The sequence below is a fragment of the Chinchilla lanigera genome, unplaced genomic scaffold, assembly GCF_000276665.1.
Source record: "Chinchilla lanigera isolate Chin_1 unplaced genomic scaffold, ChiLan1.0 scaffold00001, whole genome shotgun sequence".
Taxonomy (NCBI): Eukaryota; Metazoa; Chordata; class Mammalia; order Rodentia; family Chinchillidae; genus Chinchilla; species Chinchilla lanigera.
The window spans coordinates 1534619-1561874 of NW_004955402.1; the positions used below are offsets into that span (position 1 = coordinate 1534619).

The 27256-nt window shown below is 49.0% G+C and overlaps 1 protein-coding gene across 3 annotated transcripts in view; it reads left to right on the plus strand.

Annotated features, from left to right (window-relative positions):
• Piezo2 (piezo-type mechanosensitive ion channel component 2) overlaps positions 1–27256 on the plus strand; it is a gene marked incomplete at its 5' end in the record, with an annotated part of 338525 nt that continues 311269 nt past the window's right edge. For all 3 annotated transcript variants that reach the window (XM_013514699.1, XM_005372584.2, XM_013514720.1), the window contains 1 exon segment: positions 1–144. In XM_013514699.1, coding sequence (XP_013370153.1) covers positions 81–144 — 64 coding nt within the window.

Genomic DNA, 27256 nt, shown 5'->3' on the forward strand with positions numbered 1-27256 from the left:
GGGCAGGCGCGGGCCCGGCGCCCCGGCGCTAGGGACCCCGAGGCTCCTCCGCGGCGGGACTCGGGCTCGCGGCCGCCGCGATGGCCTCAGAGGTGGTGTGCGGGCTCGTCTTCAGACTGCTGCTGCCCATCTGCCTGGCAGTCGGTGAGTCCGCGACGCTGTCCGGGTTTCCGGGCTGGCGAGGGGCGCCTGGGCGGGGGCTTCCCAGCGACCTCGAGGGCAGCGCCCTGCGCGCGGGACTGCGGAGCCCAGGGTCCAGCCAGCCGGGCTTCCCGCCCGGGTGCATGGGGCTGAGCTTCGCGCCCGAGCCGGGTCGGCGTGCGGGGGAGGGTCTGGGTCGAATTTACTCCCGGATTTTCCCTAGCGGAGTGCGGACCACTGGAGGGACGGAACAGGATCCTGGTAGAGACCCTGTCGCTCACCACATGGGGCAACTGGGGAGCACCTGGCATCGGGTGGCACACCTCTCCCCGCTGTGTCTCCGCAGCTGGGCCGCGGGCAGTGAGGGTCTAGGCGTCCGGATGCGGCGCCCTGGAGTTTCTTACTTTCTTTACCTCCGCGGAAACCCTGCTGGGTGCTGAGCCCGCCACCTGGCTCTGCGCTCTCCTCTCCATAGTTAAAGGGTGAAAACGCAGGGTTGGGACTTCGCAGGCAGCGAAGGGGTGGGGAGGCCGCCAGTAGCCACCATTTCTGCAGGACTGATCGGGTGTCAGGGCTGGATGCCTGGGGTGCGGGAGTTCTGGGCTCCTCCAACCGTGTTGGGGGCTTTGAGTCCGCTTGGAGGATGAGCAGCGCCGTCCCCACCCGCGCCGGCAAGCGCATACTTTCACCGAGTCTCCCAGAGTGCGGCTCCCCCAGGCCACCTTTCCGCATCAGGCCAGAGGCCGAGGACGCGGTACACCCGTGCTGCGCGTTGTATGCGTGCGTTCTGTAGTCGCTTGTGAGCAGTGTAGGAGTCCGCGGGCTCCTGCGCTCAGACCCCAGGTCCCCAGCCCAGAGCGTCTGGGGTCCCTGTGGCTGGGTGCTTGTCCTCAGTGATGGCCAGGGTGGGTGCAGGAGAGCGCGGCTCCACCAAGTGGTGTGCGCGCCCATGGCGATTTGGAGAGCCTTGGCTAGCTGTCCTTAGTGTGGCGTGCGCGGGTGGTGGGCGACACCCGCTCGGTCCTTCCCGTGTCTGAAGCACGGGCACCTTTGTATTCTCCATGGGACGCGTCGGCCCAGTTAGTGGAGCTTGCGGCCTGGGCTGGGTGTGTTGCTGGCTGGGAGGGGCCTTGAGGGGCTGGGGGTCCCTCGCCCCCTGTGGGTTCCCACTCCTACCCTCTCCCTCCGCCTCTTCTGCCCAGGGCTTGGTAGTGGCTTTTGGAGGAGTTGGGCAGGGCTCACCTGCAGCCAGCTCATCCCCTCTTCAGTGAGCACAGAGAGCAGCCCGCTTGCAGTGACCTCGCCCTGGGCGTGGGCTCTGGTAGGGCACAGCTCACCTGACCCCAGGCGGCCTGGGGCTGGAGCCTTGGCCTTTGGTGTGGGTGTCCAGGCCTTTGGGCTTCGGGAGGAAGGTCGCACTGCCCTCCGGAGGGAGCCCCCACCAGCCAGCCCCTCTCCTTCCTGCCTGTCCTCTGGCACCCTTGGCCTGCCTGCAGTGTTCACAATCTCAGGCTTGAGCCCAGGGCAGACTGGGACCTGGCTGCCTGGCAGGAGCTGGGCTTCCAGGGGCCAGGGCCGTAGAGGTGCATCCCGCCCCTAGCTGTCCTGGGCAGGGAGGGTGCAAGGGCCGCTCACTCCTCTGCACCTCTGTGGGCATCTGGAGGCAGACTGGACTGTGGGGGAGCATGTGTGAGGGTCGTGAGTGCATGCATGTGTGTGTGTGAGATGTGCATGTGTATGAGATGATGCTATGAGTGTGTGAGAGATGCTGAGTGTGTGTGTGTGTTATAAATGTGTGTGTATGAGTGTCTGAGGTGCCCTGAGTGTTTGTGTAGGTGTGCGCATGTGGGTATGTGTAAAATGCTATGAGTGTGAGTATATAGATGAGTGTGTGAGTATATGTGTGTGTCAGAGTTTTGAGTGTGGCGCTGTCTGTGTGTGAGGGTGTGCGTGTGTGTCAGATGTTATGTGCTGTGTCTGGATCTGGCTGTCTTCCACAGTCCCTGAGTTCTGAGGTGGCCTTGTGGATGGGGACTGGCCTCCACCTTCATCGGTGGACAGATCCAGGGGTGGGGTCACAGCTGAGGCTGTTGGGAGGTCCCAGAGACTCAGGCAGGGCGTCTAGTGGAAGGGAGGTCCTGGGCTGTGACCTTGGGGACTGTCTCTTGCTCCTGGCTCCTTCCTCTCTGGCTTTTCCTCACTCTGTTTCCCGGCTGCTGTGATGTGAGCAGCTTCCTTCTAACACACCCTTCTACCATGATGCTTTCCTTGGGAGCCCTGACCATGGACTGAACCCCTACACCATGAGCTGAAGCAAACCTCTCCTTTTCAAGGTGTTCACGTCAGGGATTTTATCACAGTGATGAGAAGCTGACACACTGTGTGTGATGGGAGGTCACCCTAGTATGTGATTGTGCGTGTTGGGGTGGGGGCACAGGCATCCCCACCCGGCTGCTCCCTACAGGGCTGTCGGGGGAGCTGAAGTGCTGGGCTCCCTGTGCAGGAGGAGGGAGGAGAGCTCGGGGGAGGCCTGGCCCACCGCCCCTCACATGCTGCTGCTCTGGAACATGAATGGTGCCTTCTGATGGCCATTGCTGAAGCCCATGGGGAAGACGCCACCTTCATGCTTCCCCATGGGGAGTGGCTGTTTTCAAGGTTATCAGAGGGTTTTAGATCTGCCTGTTCCCAAGCCACCACTAAATCAAGTATTCAGGTTTCCCTCACATCCTGGGCACGGGGAGTGCAGCGAGCTGCCTGCCATTAGAATCGATTTCACATTTTAGCCATCTATTTTTACATTTGGGCCGGGCAGCTTCAAAGCCAAGCCTTTGTGGAAGCTGCATCTCTTTCCTCCAACCCTCTTTCTCTCGTGAGGGTGTGAAGTTTTCCTGCAGAGGCACCGTGGCCTTTCCACCTGCTGATGAGCGTGAACCCAGCTGCACTGGTGATGGATCTGTGGACGGCGTGTTTTGCTTTCCCCGCCAGAAATGTAAAGAGAAGCGATGAGTGAGGGCAGGCCTCCTCTCGTCCTCAGACGCTGTGAGATTCTGGAGTGTTTTTGTCCTGGGAGAAGCACAGACCCACAGCAGAACGTGTTGTTTACCATCCAGAGCGAACGTCTGCTGGCAGATGCCCACAGCCACAGCGCTGAGCGTTTTAAACATTTTGAAAATTACCCATGACTGCTTGATAGCCACCTGAGTGTATGCATAATATATGATAAAAGAGCAAAAATCTTTCATGCTATTATAAATCTTTAATAATGATAGTATCATTGCTGCGCACCTTACATATAGGAGCATTTTTACACTTGTTTAGCACAACTCTGAGGCGTGTAGTTTGAGTCACTGACGCGTACAGAAGGGGCTGGGTGCTTGTGCTCCTGGCCCGTTTGTGCCTCCTTGCCCGGGGCTGCCTGGACGTTGCCCGTTCCTTATCCTAAAGAGCTGATGTCCTACTCTCAGGAAGGGCGGGAAGCCAGGAGAGGCAGAACCCGGCAGGAACAGGAGGGCAGGCGCCACGGTGCAGACTTTTTGACAGCACATGAGCATAAAGGGCCGGTGGTCAGGAAAGAGGAGGGCACTGAGCAGCGTGCAGACGACCTAGCAACCACGCGACGCTGTGAGGACGCGCTTGGGTAACGCTGCATGGTCTGCAGGTTCTCCACGTTCCTCTTTAGAGCTATTTGGATTAAAATCAGAGGAAAAATATGGGGCCACTTCCGAAATCCACGTAGGTATGACTGTGTAAAAGTAACCTTCTCCCCAGCGATGAAACACTTCCCTGAGCAGCAGGCCTTATTTTGAAATCCCAGCCACGGCCCAGGAATGACAAGTGGTGCTGGTTGGTGTGTCGTCGCGGGGATCTTCGCCCCACCAGTGAGTGTGCGGGATGACTGCTGCCTTAGTGCTGCTGGCCCTGGGAGGCAGCCTCGGAAGTCCTCCAGAGGGGGACTGTTTGTTATTTTATTTGTGACGGGTATAGATGCTACTTGTTACTCTCAAAAACAAAAGTAGTGGAGAGGATTAGACATTTGTAGGTAAAGAGAATGTTTTGAAGTGTTTAAGTTCTTTAAGGTGTTCGGTGAAGAGGAGCGAAGGCACTTGGTCCGAGAGTGGTGGGGCTGGAGTGTGCACCGGCCTGTCCTCTGCTGGCTCTCAGCGTGGTGGCTGTGTGTTTGGCACACTTGGAGGGGCGCTCCTCGGGCTCACAGTGGCAGCGACCTGGCCCTGCCGTTCCAGACGCAGACACTGTCGTTCCCCATGTCCCTTCTTCCTGGTGCCTCCTTCCAGGTGTGGCTGAGTGGCCATGTGCACCACACACCTTGTGTTTGCCCGAGACACATGGCGGGTGCCACGGGGTACTGGTGACGCCAGCTGGGGGCTTGGGGGCAGCATCTTGGGGACACCAGCCTGGCAGGTGTCCAGGATGGACCGGGAGGGGCCGGCAGGAAGCAGTGGGGCTTCAGGTGCATCTTGGTGCTGCCAGGAGCAAATCCCGCAGGAGTGGGTGTGCCTGAGGGTGGATGTTGGGTTCTCCCCCATTTTACTCAGTAGTTTAGGTCTCTCCAGTCGCGTGTTTCCCACGAACTACCATATCTCCCTACAGTGCTACTATGTGTCTCGTAGGCTTTCTGACTCTACCACACCTTCAGTCTCCTGGTCTTTGTTCAGCCTGACTTGGTTTTTTCATGTGGGATTTTCCTTTGGGCTCCTTATGTGACCAGCAGCCACCTGTCTGAAGCCACGTAGTTCTGCTGCTGCACCATCAGAGCTTTTTGAGAAGCCAAGGGAACTCAGACTGGAGACCTACACCCAGCTCTGTCAGAGCAGCTTTGGACACACGTGGGCAGTGTGCCTTGGTAGAGTCTGTAAGATGTGCAGGTTCAAACAGTTGTTTTGAGGACAGGGACCCAAGCCCACAAAACAAACATCCTGTCGAATGGACGCTAGCACACAGCTGCGCCAGGAGACCTCTCAGCGCTGTATGGCCACCAGCACAGAGGCCTGTTCTGGCCCCCAGTGTCTACGGGGCCGTCCGGGTGAGAGCAGAGGGACCTGAGCTCCGGCTGGACCTCCATGGAGGGTGCCTGCCCACCTCAGGGTTCTAGCACTTGTCCCGGATTGTCGTGCTGACCCAGGGAATCTCACGGACACAGTCAGCTGAGCTTTTGTTTGATTTTGTGGCGCTGGGCTCAAACCAGGCCTCGCACGTGAGAAGCATGAAGGTTATACCAGCCCCCAGGGAAATTTTCTTCACAGTGTAAGGGAGAGAATGTAATTTTGTATTTTTCCAAGTTAACAAGTGTGTGTGGGGTGGGATGTGTGTGAACTTTATGTCACTGGACAAGGCCCTGGGGTAAGCAGCCTACCAGGAGGAGAGCTTGACCGGGCTTGTGGCTGCCAGTCCCTGTCCACGGGGCACGGTTCTGTGGGCTGTGGTGGTCCCGTGCATGGTGACCTGAGTGTGTGGTGAGAGCAGCTACTCACCCTGGCAGCTGGGGAGAGAGAGAGAGACAAGCACAGCCGAGGGGACTCAGTGTGCTCCCTGAGTGGCTCTCAGCAGACCTTTGGGGTAAGGAGGATGAGGCCACCCCCTGCTCTGCTGGGCAGGGGATGCAGGGGACGTGGTGCCTGGTGCAGACGGTGACCCCGAGCAGAGCTCTTCTCCAGGAACGTTGTGATCCTGGTTTCCAGGACAGAATTGGGGCATGTTGTGGGCGTGGGCGCTGGAGCTAGCCTGCAGTCAACCCGCTAGCGTATCGAGAAGGGCTGGAACCTGGGCTTCCGACTGTCTGGGTGACTTGGGTTAGAGCAGGCTCTGGGGTCCAGGGCACCAGAGACACACGGAGGCCCGTGCACAAGCACGTGTACATGTGCACGCACACCAACGGCTGGGAGGGAGGGAGGGAGGTGGGAGGAAGAAGGAGGTAAGAAGGAAGGAAGAAGGAAGAAAAGAGGTAGAAAAGAGGAGAAAGGGAGGAAGGGAGGAGGAGGAAGGGAGGAAGAGGAGGCGAGGCCCCTAACTGGTGGCTGTTGGCTGAAGCTTGCGCCCCAGGGTGCCCCAGGCACCTGGAGCTGGGCTGCCACCCTGCCTCGTGAGCCTGGCGGGGACGTGGAGGCTCTTCCCGGCAGGAATAGTGGATCTGTCCCATGAGGTTGGCCTCTCCCACTTGGGAGGGTCCAGAGGGCAAACCTGTCCCTGTGACTGAGAAACAACTCTGGTGGGGACAGACAGGTCCCCGGGGCAGGGCCAGGTGTGGATGGTGCCGTCCTGGAGCCAGACCAGTGCCCTGGAAGGAGAGACCTAGGCGCTGGGGAAGGAGGTCGCCGTGTTTCTGGGTGGGAAGCGAGATGCTGCCTGCTCAACAGAGTTCTAGGCCGGGGACAGGAGCGGGGCTGAGATGTCATGGGACGCAGCCCGAGTCACTCTGGGCCTGGAGCCGCTGTGAGGCCCGAGCCCCTTACACGGGGGGAAGGCCCTGGATGCTGCACAGGCTGAGATCCTCCCTCTCGGGCAGGCGCAGAGCCGGCTCCCCTCCGGAGGAGCAGAAGGCAGCCTGGGGCGTGCACGGCCCTGCCACCCTCCAAGTCAGCTGCGCCGGATGTGACGCTGTGGCTCCTGCTCTTGCCCAGGGGGCTGGCCTGCCGCCCTGTGCTCGCCTGGCCCTTGTCCCGAGTGCTCAGGGGGTCTTGTGCTGGGTGTTAGAATCTTGCTCTTCCTGCTCCCCGCGGCCGAGTTCAGGGGTGAGCCTTGCTGTCATCCCAGCATGGACCTTCCCAACACAGACACTTGGGAAAGTGCTTTCTGGAGCTGCGGGTTTCTCTCACGTCAAGGGTTGCTTCTGGTCTTCTGTACTTCAGTTTTCATGCGTAGGGTGATCACAAAATACGGTGAATGTTTACATTTTAAAAACATATTACAGTAAAAAACACATTGCCGTAGTTCTCAAAAAACTTCCTGTTGCTTCAGACACACTCATTGCATTGTCGGTACCACTTCTGCAGCAGTTCTGGGGTCCTCTTTATCGAATCGTTAGCTGCACTGTCCTGACTGCCTCAGTGTCCCGAATGGATTCAAAGTGTGTCACTTTCATGGTCATTTTAACTTTGGGGAGGAGCCGGAAGTCACATGGTGCCAGACCTGGTGCGTAAGGTGGGTGAGGGCACACCATTATGTTTTTGTGAACCTGCCTTTCTGCTGGGTGGCACTGGGCACTGGCACTTGCTATAAATTCTCAATCACACCTTGTAAAGACACTCAGGAAAGAGGACATCTAGAGCAGCTTCAGAAAGTGGCCAGGACAGTGGGATAAATGTGTTTCAACTGAGGGGAAGATTTGAAGGAGGGTTCACAGCAATGCATCTTTTACTGTAATATGTTTTTAAAATTTAAATACCAGCATTTCGGATCAGTCCTTGGGTGAACACGTGTGCCGGTTGACTAAAAGATTCACTGAATAACTTCTTTCCCTTGAGTATCTCAGAAGTCTGAACGTAGCATTAAGGTCCAGCATCCAACAATTATTGGTTTCTCAGGCTTTAAGTAAAATCCTAACAGCCACTGTATCCTCCCTGGGACTTTTATAAAAGAGGATTTTATCAGTATGGCAATGAACACTTTTTACTTGCTTTCCAGTGAAGAGAGAAAGAACAACCCGTGTGACAGTGTTAATTTTGACCGAAGCGGCATCCTTGAAGTGCATCTTATTTTTAAAAATGTTTTCAGCTTTCTGGAACCACAGCAATCGACCTGTTTTCTCTGTGGTCAGATCCTCTAGGTCAGCAGATTTGGCCTCCGGTGCAGATAGCAGGGAGGACGCAGCACTACGGGGAGCCCTGGCGAGGGCCCCAGGCCTAGGCTTGCCCGAGCCGCCCGAGAGTGAGTGGAGAAGGCAGGGTGCGTGCGGAGGGCCCAGAAAGGGCCTAAGGAGACAGGTGACTTCACGGAGTGTCCGGAACATCGGTATGGGGAGGGGCTGCGGGACTGCGGTGCTTTCAGGATCCTGGGAGAATGATTTCTGCACATACTTTCTAAATCTGAAAAGGTGTAACTGGAAACCAGCGATGGAAGATGAACACATTGGAATTTGCACATCTGAATTGTTCCAGTCTCTTAAGAAACATCATATTCACATTAATTGTATTTCTCTCAGGAAGGGGTTAGGAGCCGCTTCAGGGAGTGTTACTGTGTTGGCAGATAAAGTGAGGGTCCTCAGGGAGCTGGCGGTGGAGGAGATGCCCTGGCTTTGGCTTTGCAGGGCCAGTGTTTCAGTGACCTCCCTCAACTGCTGCTAGGACAGAGCCATGGGGACTGTGCCTCCCCAGTGATGGTGCCAAGAGCATACGTGTGGTCCCATGTGGGTCTGGGTGGCCGTGTATGTCTCTGCAGACACAAAGAACTTGTACCACCAACAGAGCATGACCAGGCAGGCCGAAAAACCCAGCTTCACTGTAATAATAATAATTGATGCTAATGGCCTTGCAGGCCATGGAACCATGGAAATGAGCTTTGAATCAAGAGAAGACATGTTGAATAGAATACAGATTTGTCTCAGTTACTTTTCTCGTTGCTGAAATAACACACCTGACACCCAAAGTTAAAAGAGGAAGGGTCTGCTTTGGCCCACAGTTTCAGTCATTTCTAGCTCCAATGAGTCTGAGGTCCCGGGCCAATGGGAGGCAGGGCTTGCCTGGTGATAGCAAGGGCTTGGAGTTAGTGTGAGAAAGGAGGAGGAAAGAGGAGGAAGACGAGAAGGAGGGAGAGAAGGAGGAGGTGGGGGAAGAAGAGGAGAAAGGTCCATAGTTGGCTGGCTGCAAGGCAGGGTGGTGTGGCTCAGGGACCTCACAGAGGAGAAACAGTCCATGGCAGGAAGCAGAAGGCAGAAGGCAGAAGGCAGAAGGCAGCAGCAGCAGCAGCAGCAGCAGCAGCAGCAGCAGCAGCAGCAAAACAGCAGAAGCTGGCTTTATGTTCTACCCAGGCTATAAGCCTGTTGATTGGTGCCACCCACACACGGGATGGGGCAGCCTTAATCCCAGCATTGCACACCCTGACCCAGCCACCTCTGGAAATCCCCACCTGTGACCCCATGAGGCTGGGGTGGGGGGATCTAGCTACAGCCATAACAAGAATTCATCAGTTGCAGTGACACTGTAGACCTCAGGAGGTAACTCTCTGACCAGGACAGGAAGGAGGGCTCACCAGTCTCCAGGTGTCGAGGGAAGAGCCCTGGGGATCCTAGTACAGATGCTGCTGTGCTGGCTTTGGAGCCAGTTTGGGTGTGGCTCCTCCTCCTCCTCCTTTCTCCTCTTCTTCCCCCACCTCCTCCTTCTCTCCCTCCTCCTTTTCCTCCTCTTTCCTCCTCCTTTCTCACACTAACTCCAAGCCCCTGCTATCACCAGGCGAGCCCTGCCTCCTGTTGGCCTGGGAGCTCAGACTCATTGGAGCTGGAAAGCAGTGAAACAGCCCTGGCCATGCCAGATTCGCTACCCACATGCCAGGCAGACGTGCCATGGCTCTCGGCCCTGGACCCGCCTTCAGCCAGGAGAGAGGACGAGAGGTCGGGTTATGACATGGGGAGGAGGAGCTCATGGAGTGGGGATTCTCCTCATCCAGTGTCTTCCAGAGACCTCGGCTCCCTGGGATTTTTCACTAACGCCACAGAGCTCTTCAGCAGTCATTTCAGACCATCAGTTCGACCGCTGTGCCAAGGAGGATCATGGCACATTGCTGGCCCATGGTGGCACTGCCTAACCATACTCCCCTCCCAGCCCAGGCACTGCACATGGGTAAATGCTTTCATAGTTCATGCATTAAAATCACCCTCACCCTGCATTGATTTCCTGCCATGGTTATTTTTTAAAGGATGTGACGTGTTCTGAGAAGCACTTCTTAAATTGGATATCAAAACATTTGGAGTAAGTTTTACAAAATACCCATCTTCTCAAAGTCATTACTTAGAAGGGGACAGAATAACATTGACAGGTTGCTATTCTAGTGAATCTCTACTCAGATATTCATGTTAGGTCTACCCCTATAATATACATTTTAAGGGTAGTGCTGGCCAGGCACGGTGGCACACACCTGTAACCCCAGCACTCTGGGAGGCCGAGACAGGACGATTGAAAATTTGAGCCCAAATTTTAGTGACTTAAAAGGCCTGAGCAACTTAGGGACTTAAAAAGCCCCTGCCTCAAAATAAAAAATGAAAATAGAAAAAGCTTGTTGTAAAGTTCAGTATGAAGGCCCTGGGTTCAGTCTCCAGTACTTCAAAATAAGAAGGGAAGAAAGAAAGATGATCAGTCAGTCAATCAAGGCTGGTCTTCCGAGGAAGGAGAAGAAGGCTGGTCCAGCAAACTCTGCTTGGATGTCTTTGCCGTGGTACCTCACCATGGTAATGGCTCGCGCAGGATTGATTTTCTTAAAATGAACATATTTGAAGTGTGGTTGTCGTAGCCCACATTCAGGTTTGTTTCTTTCCATTGATTATTTTTGTTATCCTCTGGTTTTGATCAAGTTTTCCTCCCGCTCCCCATGAGCTCTACTCACATTTCCCAGAATCTCTCAGGACCTGCCGTGGCCTGAGACTGCAAATGTGCCCCCTCTCTGGCCCGGAGCTGCGCTGGCCTGCCCTCTGAACGTCCAAGGAAACTGGGTGTGACTTTTGTTGATTCGCGTGTCTTCTTCAGTGTTGATGCTGCTGCTTTCTAGGTTTCTCTGTTGGCTGTTGCCCAAGCAGTATGACCATTCCGATCTCAGAAAGTTCCTGTCTCGCCGTCCTTCCACCTGTGTCTTCCGGGTCACTTCCTGGCCCTGTGTCTCCATCCCATTTCATTGTAACAGCGTAAGACAAGTTATTCTTTTCCTTGCTTAATGTTTTTCCTTCTCCTTAAAAATTAAGCCTCTGAGTTCACAGAAACAGCCCAGCGTTTTCTGTGGAGGCTTCCGGGCAGCACTGGCTGTCAGGAGCACAGGGGATGCGGGATCACGGGGACGTCCTCATTCTAGGGCACTCACCAGCACGTCCTTCCTTCTGGCGCTTTGAATTTCGTGATGTGGTTCCTGTTGGGAAACGTCTTTATTTTACAGACTTTCCATATCTGAAGCATTTTTGGCCCCAAGAGTAAGAACAATTTCATGATTAGGCATTTTTGGCAAATGCCAGCCCTGGTAGATAAAACGGTCCACGTGGCGAGCAGGCTCAGGGCAGTGGTGACTGGTCTCCCATGCACTGCTCCCTGCACCTGTTTGACCACCGTATCCCCATTTTCCCCTTGGCGCTAGTTGGGAACATACCTTGGGAGATTCTGGACTTAAGGAATTTTATACTAACTGGAGGACCAATGAAGAAAGGAGCTTATTCTGGGATGTGGGGCCTCTTAAAAGACCCCAAAGCTCATCGTCGTCCTTCAGATGTGTGAGTAAAGCCAACCCTGGGTAAAGGTCCTGTCAAAGCTTTTAGAAAGAAGACGTGGATTATCCTTTGTTACTTAGTTCACTGGCGTGTGTTTGCATGATCATTTAGTTGCTTCTCAAAAGGTGAGACGCTCAATATTCTGGGGACTATAGATCCCTGGACTTAACCAGACATACAAGTCTCCAGGTCAGTGGCCAGCACCCTCCTGAGCCAGCAAAGGGGTAAACGAAGTCAGGGTACCCGCCTCACCCTGTGTTTTTGAGTTAGACGCAGCGTGGCTTCCCGGGCCTCTGCGTCCTCCTCAGCACCATCTGTCCTCCCACACACACCACAGTGCGCTTTGTGACAGTAAGCCAGCTGTCACCCCACAGCTAGAAGCCTCCTGTGCTGTCCTGATGCCATCAAAAAGCAAACACTAAATCCTTCAGCCGGCTGCAAACCCCGGTTCCCGCTCCCTCCCGCCCCACCGGAGTTGTTTTCCTTAGTCACAGCTGTTTTTGCTGCAAGGTTGTTGCCCTTGCCGGTTGCTCTGGCACTTTCCTCCAGGTGCCCACGGAGGTGCCACCCGCCAGGTGTCTCTGCACACACTCTGTGTGCCTGTGCCCCTGCCATGCCAGTGTCCACTGTGCTGCTGCCGCTACTTCTCGCACATTCACTAGTGTCAGTTGTTCTCTGCCTCCTGTCTCCGCTCCCTCCAGTAACGCACATGACCCGGGGAGGCAGCTGCCGGGTGACCTCCCAGCCTGGCATGGCGCTGACCTGCACGCTCTGCAGAGGAAGTGGCGCCCGCATGCTCCCTCCTTCCTCCGCCAGCTGTGTCTCAGTTTCCTCATCTGCACAGTAGAGGTTGTGGCAAAACATAGAGTGAGGTGAGGATGTGACTCAGTGGTAGTGTGGTTCCCTGCCTTGCACAAGGCCCCGTGCTGATCCTGCACCACAACAGGGATGCAGGTCTGGGAGGGGATGCGTGGATGCATTTGGGGCAGTGGGAGGTATCACGCAGACTTTGGGGTGCCAGCCCCGTCGCTCTGGAGGAGCACTGGGAGCTGGTGGATCCCTGTGTCCCCGGGGTTCCCCTTGGCACACCCTGTCTCAGACTGCCTTGCCACTTTGCACAATCAAGTCAGTGAGAGCCGGCGCTGGCAGAGATGTCTCAACACGTGGAGAAGTCTGCCCCGGGCAGGGAAGACCTGGGGTGTTCGCCGGCTGTGGTGTCCTCCTGTCTCCAGCTGGGGCCTCTCTGCTGTGGACCTCCTTAGCCCTGGGCTGAGGTTTCTCTCCCTCTTGTGGTTGTAAGGGGACTTCATAAAGCCAGGACCCTCTTCCCTGAAGCTGATCTTTATTTAGGGTGGAGTGTGTCTTGGTTTCCTCAGATGTAAGGAGGAAACAATTCAGCAACTCAGTGAAGTGTGTGGGCTTCATAGAACTCACCAGGCATCTTGTTGGCCAGTCAGTCATTTTCTTGTGCATGGGATGAAGATGACTTATTCCTTCCTCAGGCATCGCCAGGTGAAGTTGGATCTCTAAAACGGCTGGACCACCAGATTCAACATCATGGTTCTGAGAGTGCTGGTGATTTAGTGAGAATGCCTTCTATCTGCTGGACACATCTTGTGTGTAAAACATCCTCACACAGTTTTTGGACTATAAGCTCGGGAGGGCTGGCGCTGTGTTTTCTTGCTCAGTGATCCCCTGTGTCCCCGTCAGGTGCTGGCAGACGGGCTATATCTGTTACCTGTGGAGGACGGGCATGCGTGTGTGCCTGGGTTATGGTTCCCATTTAACAGTCGCGAGTGCTCTGTGCAGTAGGCAGCACTCTCTTGTGTTCACACCCTGAGTAAATGGAAAGGAGCTTGGTTTTACGTGAGAAAAATAGCAGCTCGGAAGCAGTAAGTACCTTTTTGTTTTGGTTGTCAGATCTCAGGCAGCTGGTGGGTCAGGACCAGGCTGTCAGTCTGTTTCCATTTTTAGTCCAGTTTCAGCCACAAAAGTAGTTGTTCTCAAGTGCTGATTTTTACACATGCTGCTGATCTGGATCTTTTGGTCTACGTTCTCCATTTCTGCAGAGTGGTGGATCTGACGGCGTCCATCTGCCCATGTGCAGCCCACACTGAGAATGCGCATCAGGGTTTAGGTAACAGTGTGGAGCTTATTCCCAGGGGAAGTGGTCGGGGTTCCCTGCAGCCCTCTCCTGATTTTACCGAGGAGGCGTGACAGAGCCTCCTCCTCTCTCCAAGGGCTCATCCTGCAGTTTGAGCCTGGGGCAGAGTCGGGCTTCCCTGCGCAGCAGGGCAGACATGACACAAATGCAAACCCTGCTGGTGTTTTGAGCTAGCACTGCTGGGTTCTTTTTCCCCTTGCACAGTGCTGTTGTGGTTCTAGGGCCAGACACAGTTTATGATTACCCCAAATGCCAGGGGGACAGAATGTAAACTCCTGAATTTCTTCCAGGCCCTGCCGATGGAGGAGCCATTTTGTGCCTAGAGAAGCAGAAAGTAGTCCAGTGGCTTGATCTCAGGTGGCCCTCGACTAGCCAGGTGTGCAGCAGCTCACATTTCCAACTTCCGATGAGCGTGGAGGGTCATTTGCTAGGTTGTCATTCATTCGTTTAACAAATGTGTACTGAGTACTCCTCAGCCTCACACACTCTGCCTGTACTTAACAAACTCTGGTAAGTTAGTATTTATTTGAGAAGCTAAGTGTACCTAGCAGGTACAACGTGACACTCTCATCTGTGTGTAGAGTGTTGAATGGCTGGATTGAGCACTACCTCACATACTTATTATCTGAAGTGAAAACACTTAAAATCTACCCTCTTAGCAATCCCAGTTCATCTTCACAGTAAGAAAGATGGCAGAGCTCCGCATGGTGCACAAATGAACTTAAATCCTTTTGTGTTCTTGAAAACAAAAGGGTTCACTCCCAAGTCTTCTGTATTTTACACTGACAGAGTGTTCTCTGCTAATTAAGCTAGTAGTGAGATTTTACCTGGCAATGAAAAGCTCCTGGCAGACAACTCCCTGCTGGCATTAGCAAGTCTCTGTGTCATGGGGAAGGTTAGTGGTGCGAGAGTGGGCTTTGCCTGAGACCTTTTCACTTAGCGCTGAATTGGACGTGGGAGCAGTGTGGTTACGTGTGTCTGGCAAGTGGGATCAATACTATTGGATCCAAATCCATATGAAACCCTATGCAAGGCCCACAGGAAGCTTTTGTGACTTGTTGGACATATCTTTCTCCAACTACTTTGACTTTCTCAGGAGTCAGAGTTAGAGAAATTATGGTAAGTGACATCTTAGAGTATTTTGATAAATGTAGACATATTTATTGAAATAGATTATTAAAGTGTAATACCTTTTTATTTTAAAGAGAATAATAATTTAAAAAGAGCAATGGCAGAATACCAACAACATAGACAAAAACAAAAGCGAAAACAAAAATGATACAGGGCTTCAGAACAAAATGATAGAAACTAACAGTGGTTGTTACATTAGCTATTGTTATCTTCAATGAAGTTGCTCAGATGGCCAGATGTAAGAATGCAAGATTGGTCAAACCATTAAAGGAATAAAAAATAGATTTAAAAACACTAGAAATGATACAGAACTTCACTAAACAAGATGGTAGGCATTCAACAGTGGTTAATATATTGCATATAGTTGTCTTCAAATTAGTAGTTGTTCAGATTACCAGATATAAGCATGCAAAATTGGTCAGAAAATTAAGCATTAAACTGTTCCTTTCAATAAACCAATAGACATCAGCAGTACAGTTATCCCAGCTATTCTTATAAATATATATATATTTTTTTCTTTTTTCTTTCTTTCTCTCATTTCCCTCATCTCAGTCGTTCCTCCTTTAGCAATTTCTTTCCCTTTCATAATATGTATTGTACATTTTGGGTTTTATTTACTCTTTCAGGTTCTTACACTAGGGAGACAATATGATGTTTACATATGTGGGTCCAATTTATTTCACTTATGAGCATGGTCTCATTTACCTATAAAAGCCTTGAGTTGATCTTTTTTTATAGCTGTAATACTCCATTGTATAAAAATACCACATCTTTTTTATTCTTTCCTCAGTTGATGAGCATTTGGGTTGTTTCCAACATTTAGCTATGACAAATTGTGCTGCTGTAAACATGGGTATACATATATCACTGTGGTATTTTGTTTTTAATTCTTCTGGCAAAATACCCAGAAAGGGGATAGCTGAGTTAAGTGGGACTTCTAATCCTAGTTTTGTGAGGAATCTCCACACTGATTTCCACAGTGGTTTCACCAGTCTCCACTCTCACCAGCAGTGGAGGAGTGTTCCTTTTTCCCCACAGCCTCTCCAGCATTTGTTATTGGTTGATTTCTTGATGATAGCCATTCTTTCTGGGGTGAGATGGAATCTCAGTGTTGTTTTAATTTGCATTTCGCCAGTGACCAATGATGTTGAACATTTTTTCATGTATTCATTTGCCATCTGTATTTCTTCATCTGAGAAGTGTGTATTCATCTCAGATGTCCGTTTTTGGATTGGGTCTTTGAATTTGGGGGGCCTGATCTTTAAAAATTCTTTATATGTTCTGGATAGAAGTCCTTTGTCTGAGGGGCAGTGAGCTAAAATTTTTTCCCAATTTGTGGGTTTTCTTTTTACTCTGTTGATTTCTTTAGATATGCAAGAACTTTTCAATAAGATGAGATCCCAGTTGTTGATTCTTTGAAGTATTTCCTGTGAAGTTTGGCTTTTGTTCATGAACTCTCTACCTACCCCTATGTCTTCAAGATTTTTACCTACTTTCTCTTGCAGTAGATTTAGTGTTTCTGTTTTAATATTTAGTTCTTTGATCCATTTTGACTTTAGTTTAGTGCATGGTGGTAGACATGGGTCTAGTTTTAGTCTTTGGCATGTGGAAAACCAGTTCTTCCAACACCATTTATTAAAGACACTTTATTCCAGTGAACATGTTTGGCCCCTTTGTAAAAAATATGGTAGCTGAGTGTATTTGTAGCTGTGTCTGCATCTTCTAATCTGTTCTGTTGATCCTCAGGTCTGGTTTGTTTGCCAGTACCGTGCTGATATTATCACAGTAGCTTTGTGGTATAATTTCAAGTTAGGGATTGTGATGCCTCCTGACTTGCCTTTGTTGCCCAGGGTTGCTTTTGCTGTTCTAGGTCTCCTCTGGTTCCAGGTGAATTTTAGGAGTGTTTTCTCTAGGTTTGTGAGGTATACTAATGGTATTTTGATTGGGATTGCATTAAATCTGTAGAATAGTTTTGGGAATACAGTATGACCATTTTCACAATGTTGGGTCTTCCTACCCATGAGCAAGGAATGTCTTTCCATTTTCTGAAATCTTCTTCGATCTCTTTCTTCAGAGTACTGTAATTTTCACTGTATAGATCTTTTACTTCCTTTTTGGATTGATTCCTAAGTATTTCAGTTTTTTGAATGCTATTGTGAAAGGTGTGATTTCCCTAATTTCTCAGTCTGTTTGTTGTTTGTTTACAGGAATGCTGTAGATTTTTGAAGGCTGACTTTGTTTCCAGCTACACTAGTGAATTTGCCTATTAAATCTATAGGCCTTTTGGTGGAGTTTTTGGGGTCTTCTATGTAGATAGAGTATTATGTCATCTGCACATAATGATAATTTCACTTCTTCCTTTCCTGTCCTTATTCCTTTTATGTCTCTCTCTTGTCTAATTGCTCTGGCTAATAATTCCAGAACTATATTGAGTAGGAGTGGTGACTGTGGACATCCTTGTCTTGTTCCTGATTTTAAAGTGAAGGCTTTCAATTTTTGTCCATTTAGTGTGATGTTGGCTGTTGGTTTGTCATTGATGGCTTTTATCAAAATGAGGTAAAGACCATCTATTCCTATGTCCTGAAAGATTTTTTATCATGAGGGTTGGACTTTATCAAAAGCTTTTTCTGCATCTATTGAGATGATCATGTGATTTTTGTCTTTGGCTCTATTGATATGGTGTATTACATTAATTGATTTGTATATATTGAACCATCCCTGTATCCCTGGGATGAATCCCACTTGGTCGTGGTGTGTAATCCTCTTGATGATTTGTTGCATTCTGTTTGCTAGTGTTTTATTGAGAATTTTTGCATCTGTATTCATTAAGGAGATTGGCCTGTAGTATTCCTTTTTTGTTGAGTCTTTCTCTGGTTTTGGTGTCATACTTGCCTCCAGGAATGAGTTAGGAAGAATTCCTCCCCTTTCAGTTTCATTAAAGAGTTTGAGAAGAGTTGGTGTTAAATCTTCTCTAAATTTCTTGTAGAATTCACCTGTGAATCTGTCAGGACCTGGATTTTTCTTTGTTGGTAAGATTTTTTTTTTTATTACATTTTCGTTTTCGCTCACTGATATTGAGTTATCCAGGATTATGATATCTTCTTCATTCGGCTTTGGTAATTCATATGTATCTAGGAGTCTGTCCATTTCCGCTGTGTTTTCCATCCGATGAGAGTGAAGATTTTCGAAGTAGGTATTGATGATCTTCTGAATTTCTTCAGGATCTGTGGTGATTTCACCCCTTTCATTCCTTATTGCATGTATTTCAGTTTTTTCTTTCCTTTTTTAAATAAGGTTGGCTAGGGCTTTATCTATTTTATTTATTCTTTCAAAGAACTAGCTCTTTAACTCATTAATTCTTTGCATTGTTTTCTTGGTCTCCATTGCATTGATTTCTCCTCTGTTCTTTATAATTTCCTGCCTTCTTTGGGCTTTGGGGTGGATTTGCTCTTCTTTTTCTAGAAGCTTGAGGTGCAGCATGAGATTATTTATTTGTGCTCATTCTGTTTTCCTAATGTGGGAATTCACTACTATAAATTTCCCTCTGAAGACTGCTTTCATTGCATCCCACAGGTTCCTGTAAGTTGTATCTGTATTTTTGTTTGATTGTAAATATTGTTTAATTTCTTCTTTAATTTCATCTCTAACTCGATGGTTGTTCAGGAGGATGTTATTTAATTTCCATGTGTTTATGGAGTTTTTGGTTTCTTTCGTCATTAATTTCCAATTTCATTGTACTATGGTCCAATAGTATGCATAGGATAATTTCAATTTCTTTGCATGTATTTAAGCATGTTCTATGTGCTACTACATGATCTTTTTAAAAGAACTTTCCATGTGCAGCTGAGAAGAATGTGTATTCTGATGTTGGGTGGAACACTCCATAAAGGTCTACTAATAAATTCATTTGTTCACAAATTTGGTTTAGTTCTGTTATTTCTTTTCTGATTTTTTGTCTAGTTGATCTATCTCTTTGTGACAATGGGGGTGTTAAAATCCTCTGTTGTGATTGTGTTACTACTTATTTCATCTTTCATGTCTGTTAAAATTTGTCTTATATAGCTGGGTGCTCCTGTACTTGGTGCATAGATATTTATGATTTTATCTCTTCCTCTTGAAATTTTTCCCTAACAAGTATGTAGTGACCTTCTTTATCTGTTTTGATCATTCTTGATTTGAAGTTCACATTATCTGCAAACAGAATAGCTATACCCCCTTTTTTCTGGGTTCCTGTCACATGGAGTATTGTTTTCCATCCTTTTATATTCAGTCGATGAATTTCTTTTTGAGTTAAATGTGTTTCTTGTATACAGCATAGTGTTGGATTTGGTTCTTGATCCATTCTGCTAGTTTGCTTCTTTTGACTGGTGAATTGAGACCGTTTACATGGATAGTTATAACACTATGATATTGGCTTATCTTTGTCATGTTATTTTCCTGCTGTTGGTTGCTCCTTTTTCCCTTGGTTTAATTGCTTTCTCTGCTTGTTGGTTCCTCTCTGTTGTTTTTGATATTGTGGTCTGATCTTTCTCTGTCCAGAATATCTTTTAGTACTCTTTGTAATGCTGGCTTGGTGCTCATGAAATTCTTCAGTTGTTCTTAATTGTGGAAATACTCTTATTTCTCCATTAAATTTGAAGGATAGTTTTGCAGGGTACATCAATCTGGGTTGGAAGTTGTTTTCTTCAGAATCTGAAATACTTCACTCCACACTCTTCTTGACTTGATGATTTGTGTTGAGAAATCTGCTGATTCTGATGGCCTTTCCTTTATAGGTGATCTGTTTCTTTTCTCTAACAGCTTTTAATAGTCTGTTGTTTTTCTGAATTTCTGGAATCTTGATCACTGTATGTCTGGGTGTAGATTTACTTTGGTTACTGTTAATTGGAGTTCTATATGCATCACTTACCTATATGTCCAATTTTTTTCCATGCTTGGGAAACTTTCTGCTATTACTTCTGCAAACAGTCTTTTTATGTCATTCGTGTTGATGTCTGCTGGTTTGTTGACACCTGTCAATCTTAAAATTGTTTTTATTTGCTTTATCTTGTAGCTATTGAATTGTTATATCCTGGCTCCTTGTTATTTTTAAAAGATCTTTCCTTTCATGATGGTTAGCTGCAGTGCTATCTTCAAGGTCTGAAAGTCTATCTTCAGCTTTGTTCAAGTGGTTTTGCCAGCTTTTGATTGAATTTTTAGTTTCCTGGATATCTGTTTGAATCTGTTTCATGCATTCTAATTCTTTCCTATATTGTTCATTCAAGGTTTCCATCATTTTTCTATGCTCCTCTATTTTCTTATCTATGTCTTCTTTAGATGTGCTGAGCAATTCTTTCATTATTGTTGTCATTTCTTTTTTTATCTGAGAGATTATTTCTGATCAGATTTCTTCTATGGCCTGATAGAGTTGGTTCTTTACTTCAGTTACTATCATTTCTGAAATTTCAGGTTTACGACTTCCAAGCTCTTCTGTGTCCATGTGTCCTGTACTTGTTCTGGGTGGGGTGGAGGTCTGAGATTGTATTTTGCTCCTTTGTTTTGTCGTTTTTGAAGATCCGGAGGTTCCCTGGAGCTCAGCCTCACTCACACAATGGTGTGGCAGTGGCGGGGCAAGGACCCGAAGGTCCCTGGTGCTCAGTGTGGCTCCCATAATGGTGTGTGGGAGTGGGGTGTGGTTGCTGATACTCCTGAAGCTGTACGAGACTCAGCTTGTCTTCCATGCAGGGTTCCCAAAGCTGCCTGGGGTTCAGCCCCGCTTCTGCATGGGTGCGGGTGTGGGCAGGTCATGGTCACCTAGGTTCCTGAAGTGTCCAAGGCTCAGCCTGGCTTCCATGAGGGTTCAGGGATGGGCTGGTTGTGGTCACTGAGGCTCCTGAAGCTTTCCGGGACCCAGCCTGGTTCCCGTGCTGGTGGGAGAGGGGTGAGGGCACAGTCACCCAGGCTGCTGAAGCTGTCCAGGGCTCAGCTCAGCTCCCATGAGGGTGCGGTGGGAGCCAGGTGTGGCCACTGAGGCCCCTGAAGCTGTCCAAGGCTCAGCCTGGCTTACATACTGGTTGGGAAGGGGCGGAGGAGGCTCACTGAGGTTCCTGAAGCTGTCTGGGGTTCAGCCTGGCTTCCACAAGGGTGTGGGGGGGTCATGGTCACCAAGGCTCCAGACATTGCCCGGGACCCAGCCCAGTTCCCATGCTGGTGGGGGAGGAGTGAGGGCATAGTCACTGAGGCTCCTGAAGCTGCCTGGGGTTCAGGTCAGCTTAAAGTGTAATACTTAAAATATATATATATATAATTCTGAGGGAGTTAGATGATTCAGACTTGTTTTGTTTGCTTTGAAATGCTAAGGTCTTATCAAGCTAAGGACTGCATATAGTTGGTCCATCAGCTTATTGGAATGGCCCTCAGGCTGCCCCTGGATGAAGAAACACACATCTAGTGTCTTGCAGACAAATCTTGCTCTGCTGAAGGACAAGGTACCGGAGACCATCATCCTTGCTGTGCTTGTTTGTGTTTTACTCTTAGAAGCCTCATCTTGTGAATTATGATGTTGAATTTTTCAGCACTTCTGTTGGTTGCCTGTGCAGGTTCCCGTGACACGGATCTGTGATGAAGCAGCCGACCATCACACATGGAAGCTGTATGTGCCTGGTTTTCTTGGAATTGGACTTAGAAGAAGGAAATTATACTTTTAGTATTTCAGGTGACGTTTGTGAAATAAAGTTACTAATGTGGTGTCCTTTGACATTAGCTTCTGCTGAGGATGTTACACAATTCCTTGGCTAATTATTTGAAATGAGACTTTTACAAGGTAAATCTTGAACATGTCTACTGTGGTGCTGGAAAACTGGGAAAATCCTCACACGAGGGAAAGAAATGTTCACCTTCAGTGCATGATCTTTATGATGAGGTTTTAGGCTCATTTCACATGTAGTTAACAGAATGGGAGGGTAAATGTCCCCATTCATCAGAGAGTGGTCAGACACCCATGTGGGAATTCAGCAGACACACAGTCCTTGCTTCTCTCTGGGTTTAACACTCTTTTCCACTGCCTCCCCACATCTGGTGTCATTGAAGATTTTGACCTGTTAAATCCTTTGGAATTCAAATGAAAGTCTTGCCAGGAGAAATTTGGGAGTATTCAGGAGTATAAGCAGCAACTGAGCAACCTGAATTCTTCAGATTCGTGAGAATGAAATCATGCTTCCTCAATTTCCTTGACTGCTGGGAAAAGTAGAATTGATAGGGTAATTTTGATGCATGTTGTATTTTTAATAGAATTATGAATTTCTTCATAAGGTGTTTGTTTAAATTGAATGGGATTTAAATTGTATATATTTTTATGGTGTCTGAAATGTACAAATAAATTTAGGAAGGACAAAAATATGTTCTCTCTGATCCTGGTTTCCAAAGCTGCAGGTACAGTGGAAAGAGTAACAAGGCCTTGTGTAATAGGGTATTTGACTCATATTCCATGATTATCCTCAGAGCCCTGTAGCTGAGACGCTGAAGACACGTCATCGGATTTGGATTTGATTTGGATAGCTAGCATTCCATAAATTGATAGTTCTTTGAAGCTTTCTAAAAGCTTCTTTTTAAGGCTTTGGGTTCAGAATCTTGTAGTGGACCGTAAGTCAGGGGCAGGAGGAATCACCTGTTTTGTCATTGGATTGGGGCACAATTCCCTGCTCCCCTGCTTTAGCCTCAGCAGTTAGCATCGGTGCATCCTTTTGTCTCTGCCAGTTTTTGGAAGGGGAGTTGGGAGGTGAGGAAGCTGTCCTGCATAAATGCAGAAGGGCCAGACTTCCTCAGGGGGTGAGAACTGCCCTGAGGACCATTAGGATGACAGTGTAAACGAGCAGAGTGCCTCTCTTAAAGAACTACTTCCGTGGCAGATATTTTTCCGCAAAGATGCTCCCGGAGCTTGCACTTGGCTTGAGCTGGTGTGGCCCTGCTGGTGCTCTGTGACAGGTGTGGCATCTCAGAGGAGGCAGGGGTTACTGACCATTGGGCTGGGGAATGGCAGCTCGTGGTCAGTTTGGGGATAACAGGCCTGGGATCCTGTCTGGCAACATGAGTGCCACTTGGGCTCGATTTTGGGGCCCTCTGGGGCTCTGGGCTGTTCCACCTAGTTTTCTGGGAAGCAGATCACCAGAGTCTGACTAGTCTGATGTTATGGAGGTGAACTGATCTCTGAAGCTTTTAACTGTAGTTTTGGGAAGTATTGGCTGACTAGTTGGTACCAGTTCTCCAGGCAGTGGCTGATGCTTTTCTGCTCTCTTGAATTCATATAGTTGCTTACTAGCTGCCAGAAACTCTGAGATGACAGCCCAGTGCATTCTCACTGTTGAGGCGACTTGCAAACCACCGTTGACCCACGTCTGTTCCCATGGGTGGTGGGGGTGTGCTCTGCAAGGGCCAGCTAACCCACACGTGTGTGGGGCTTTACACTCAGTCTAGTGTGGTTGCGTCTGCCTTGGCAGCCCTGCTGCCATCCTTGGATTTCACTGTAGATGAGCTTTTGGCAGAGAAAGTCACAGACAGTTCTTCTAAAGCATAATTAGGCAAAGGCAATTACTGGTTGATGCATTTTTAATTGAACTGTTGTAACTTGGTTTTATTTGTAACCAAATGCAAATGTTTGTTCTATTGCTTTTTTCCATTTGGTGAAAAGCTATTCTGTTTATCTTTCTAGTACTGTTCTGTTGGTAGCTTGTAGATTCCAGTGCTGGTGTCCTCCTCCCAGACACTCCCTCCCCTCCAGGGCTGTGCCAGGCCCACTGCCAGGGTGTAGCTGCCCGGCATGATGCAGGTGTGCCTGGCACTCAGGAGGCAGAGAATTGCAGTCTTCTCCAGGCTGAGCGCTCCCAGTTCCCATGCTGAGTCTGACTCTGCCTGTAATCACATCTCAGTTACTTCCTCGTCCTGCGTCTTCAGACAGAATCGGGCAGTACAGTCTCTTTTCGGTATAATTTGGTTTAAAGGAGTGATTTTTACTTGACCGATTCATTCAGTGCAAAACTCGCTATGAAATGAGGTGGTCATTTAGAACTTGCATCGGGAATTCATCTTCAGGAAGGTATTTTACAGTAGAATCGGGACAGGTGAGAAATGCCTTTTGACATTGTCTCAGTGTGGGAACCTCCCATCCCTGGCTGGCATTTGGATGCGAACCAGAGGTCAGGTGCGACCCACGGGGCCTTCCTGCTTCACCTGGTGCTGTGACACTGTTCGCAGGAGTTCGCTCACCCTGGCCAGCAGGGAGGGAGCCGTGCTAGCCCTTCATGGCATCCTCACCCTGCTTCCCAGCATGTGGAAGGAGCCGCTGGATGGGCACCCGCATGCCAGGGCCCCACAGGCATGGGCAGGCAGGCAGACACTGTGGGTTGGGAGGTCAGGTCCCGAGGCTGCTTGAACCCCACCCTGTGGTGGCTTTGCTTAAGCTGTGCCTCACGTGCACCTATTTATAGTGACAGCTGTGCAGCAGAAAGTCATTTATACAGCATGTGAGCGCACGATGACCTTCTCCCGCATCAAGAAGTTTACGGGATTAAGGAAAATAGAAAACACGATTGCATGTGTGTGACCAGCAGGAATGGCTGGCCGTCCCGCCAGTGGATAAGGACAGCTGAGAGTTCTTAGCTCGAGGGCTGGAAGCTGAGACCCAATCTGAGGGCCACTCGGTACTGAACGCAGTGTCCTGAGGAATCCAGCTTGCCTCTGGCACAGGCCCGTGTGCTCCATGTGCCTGACAGCCGAGGAGGAGCCCCGACGCCCCGACGCCCAGCCTAACTCAGGTGCGAGTCATATCTTCAAGTAGAGGCCACGTTTTGATCCCACGTGCAAGTGTCCAAAGGCAGATGTTCTTTCTGAACTGGAAATGCTTGAATTCTTAGGCCTTGAGAGTTTTCAGATTTACAGAGTAGGTGGCGGGCAAACGTTAGGATTCCCAGCAGCCTCGTCCCATTGCGTTTCCATCACTCAGTTTGGGATTGGAGTTCTCAGACGATGCCTTCCTGCTGCGCCTTGGTCTTGTCCAGCTTGTAGATGCCCTGCAGCGGAAGGCTGAGTTCCCAGAGTCCAGGCGTGTGTCCTTCAGGCATGCAGACAGACCCCGGTGTGGCTCCTCACGGCTCAGACGTGCAGCCCCGTGCTGTGGTGGTGCTCATGGCGCCCCTGGGGCGACGTCATTCCTTTCCAAGTGCTCAGTAAAACCCCGGCTCCCTGCTCCAGCCACATTCACTCTGGCGCCGCCCAGTTTCTCAGCATCTGTTTCAGCTTGGACTCTGAAAGCTTCCAGATTCGAAGCTCTCTTTGGGACTTAACCAGAGTTCCTTGAACTGTAGGAATCATATTTTGCTTCTTTACAGAAAGAGACTTCCAACTTGGGATTGCTGGGTGAGAAAGGAAATTTGGAAATTTTATTTACTCACACTGAAGGGATGAGCCAACCAGCGTCGCAGAGGGACAGTTCCATGCTGTCTGGGGATATTGTCTGACCTCGCTGTCTGGGGACACTGTCTGTGCCCCGAGGGTCCTGTGTGTGGACCCTTTCCTGACTCTGAGGCTCAGGGAAGCTCTGCCCTTTACAGGAGCCGGCCCTGAGCAGTATCCCAGGTTGAGTACCTCAGGCGCTCTGTGAGGTCAGGGGTGAAGGCATTGAGTGGTCTCTACACACCGGTCAGAGTTTTCTCCCATAATTGCTGTATAATCTTGACAGTGACTCTTGGGAAGTCGCAGCTTCTGGGAACTGTGTATTTACAGGGTGCTTTCTCCAGCTTGTGGCTGTGTTCATTACTCAGCTCTAAACTGGAGAAACCCTTTCCCTTTCAGCCACTGACACAGACGTCTGCGAAGTTTATCCCAAGCCAACAGAGGAGTGAAAATGTCTATGTTTAAAAATTTCTTTTCAGGTTAGGCCTGGTGGGGCATGCCTGCAATCCCAGCACTCAAGAAGCTGAGGCAGGAAGATCGCCTTGAGTTCAAGGCCAGCCTGGGCTGCAAAGTGAGACCCTGTCTCAAAAAACCAAAACCAAAGCAAACAAAGATCATGTAAAGTTTTCTTTTCAAGATGTCCATGTACACATATATTTATCATTTTGAGGATTAAGTTCTTCTTATAGGCTGTGGGAGGTTCATCCTTACTTACCCTTTCTCCAAAGACCCAAACTTATTTAATCAAATATAACACTGAAAGTATTTGGAATGCTTACATATTAGAGCAAGCATTTTGTCTAATATTATGGTTGCCAGATTAAGTCCAAGATCCCCAGTTAAATTTGAATGTGAGATAAGCAGTGTATATTTTTCTTTTAGTGATGTATGCTTCACACAGGATTTCAGATATTTAGCTGTTCTCCACACTTGTGTATTCAGTGCATAACTGTGAGTCCCTATGTATGCACAGTATTGGATTCGTTTGTTAATATTATGTGATAATATTTCTGTCTTGCTCCCTGGTCTTCCTAGTTATTATTTCAGTGGCTGTGAACTATTATCCAATTTAAATTCCATGCTGAACTAACACCTCTCTGTTTTGGACATTTTGAATATCTCATATATTTTTACTGAAAGTATTAACTTAAAACTTACCTGTCTTGATTTCAAAAAGATTTGAGGTTTCACATAGGTGGATCTAAACCAGGGTTTGGTTCCTTTGCAATGTTTCTTTAAGTTACTTCCCTGGAGATTATTTTAGGTTTAAGAACCAGTTGTAAAATTTAATTTTCAATTTCTAGCCACATAGCACACGAACTTTCTTTTTATCTAAAACAGTTAACATGTGAGCATTTGTTTCTGAATTCGTGTTTTGATGACTACTCATTTAACCATCCATAACCAAACCATCAGTCCTAAGCAGCCAGGTCTGGATGTCCCAAAAACATCATAGTTGTTAAATATTACACTAGCTAACCTGTAACACATTATCTCTGAGGAGAGACAGAGGAGTAATAGCAAAAGGACATACCTTAGAGCTTACAAGTTTTATGTGTACACTTATGACTGGCGTTGGTTGAGGCCAGCAGTCTTGACCATCTCAGTACAAAATCAGACTGGCTGCTCCTCTGCAGTTGTACGACTTGTAAGAGCAGAATCCGTCCAAGTACTGAAGATCCTGAAATAGGCGGTGAGCTCTTTTGAGTGTCCTCATGGTTTGAAGCCCTCCGGCATCACCTCACTCTTGGTGATCATCGGTGGTCGTTGTGAAAAGTCCGTGCTGACTCCTTCCGCGGCAGGCCTGGCTGTTGGTCCACATTGATTGGAAAGCGGCGACCACAGCGCCCATCTCCCCTGAGCAGCACTGTACCCGTGGGGTACACTGTGTCGGGGGTGGGACCACAGGTTTGCCCACACTGCACCTCCTCAGCCCAAGCCGGGCCCCGACCCAGGCCCTGGAGGAGGCTCGGCAGTACACT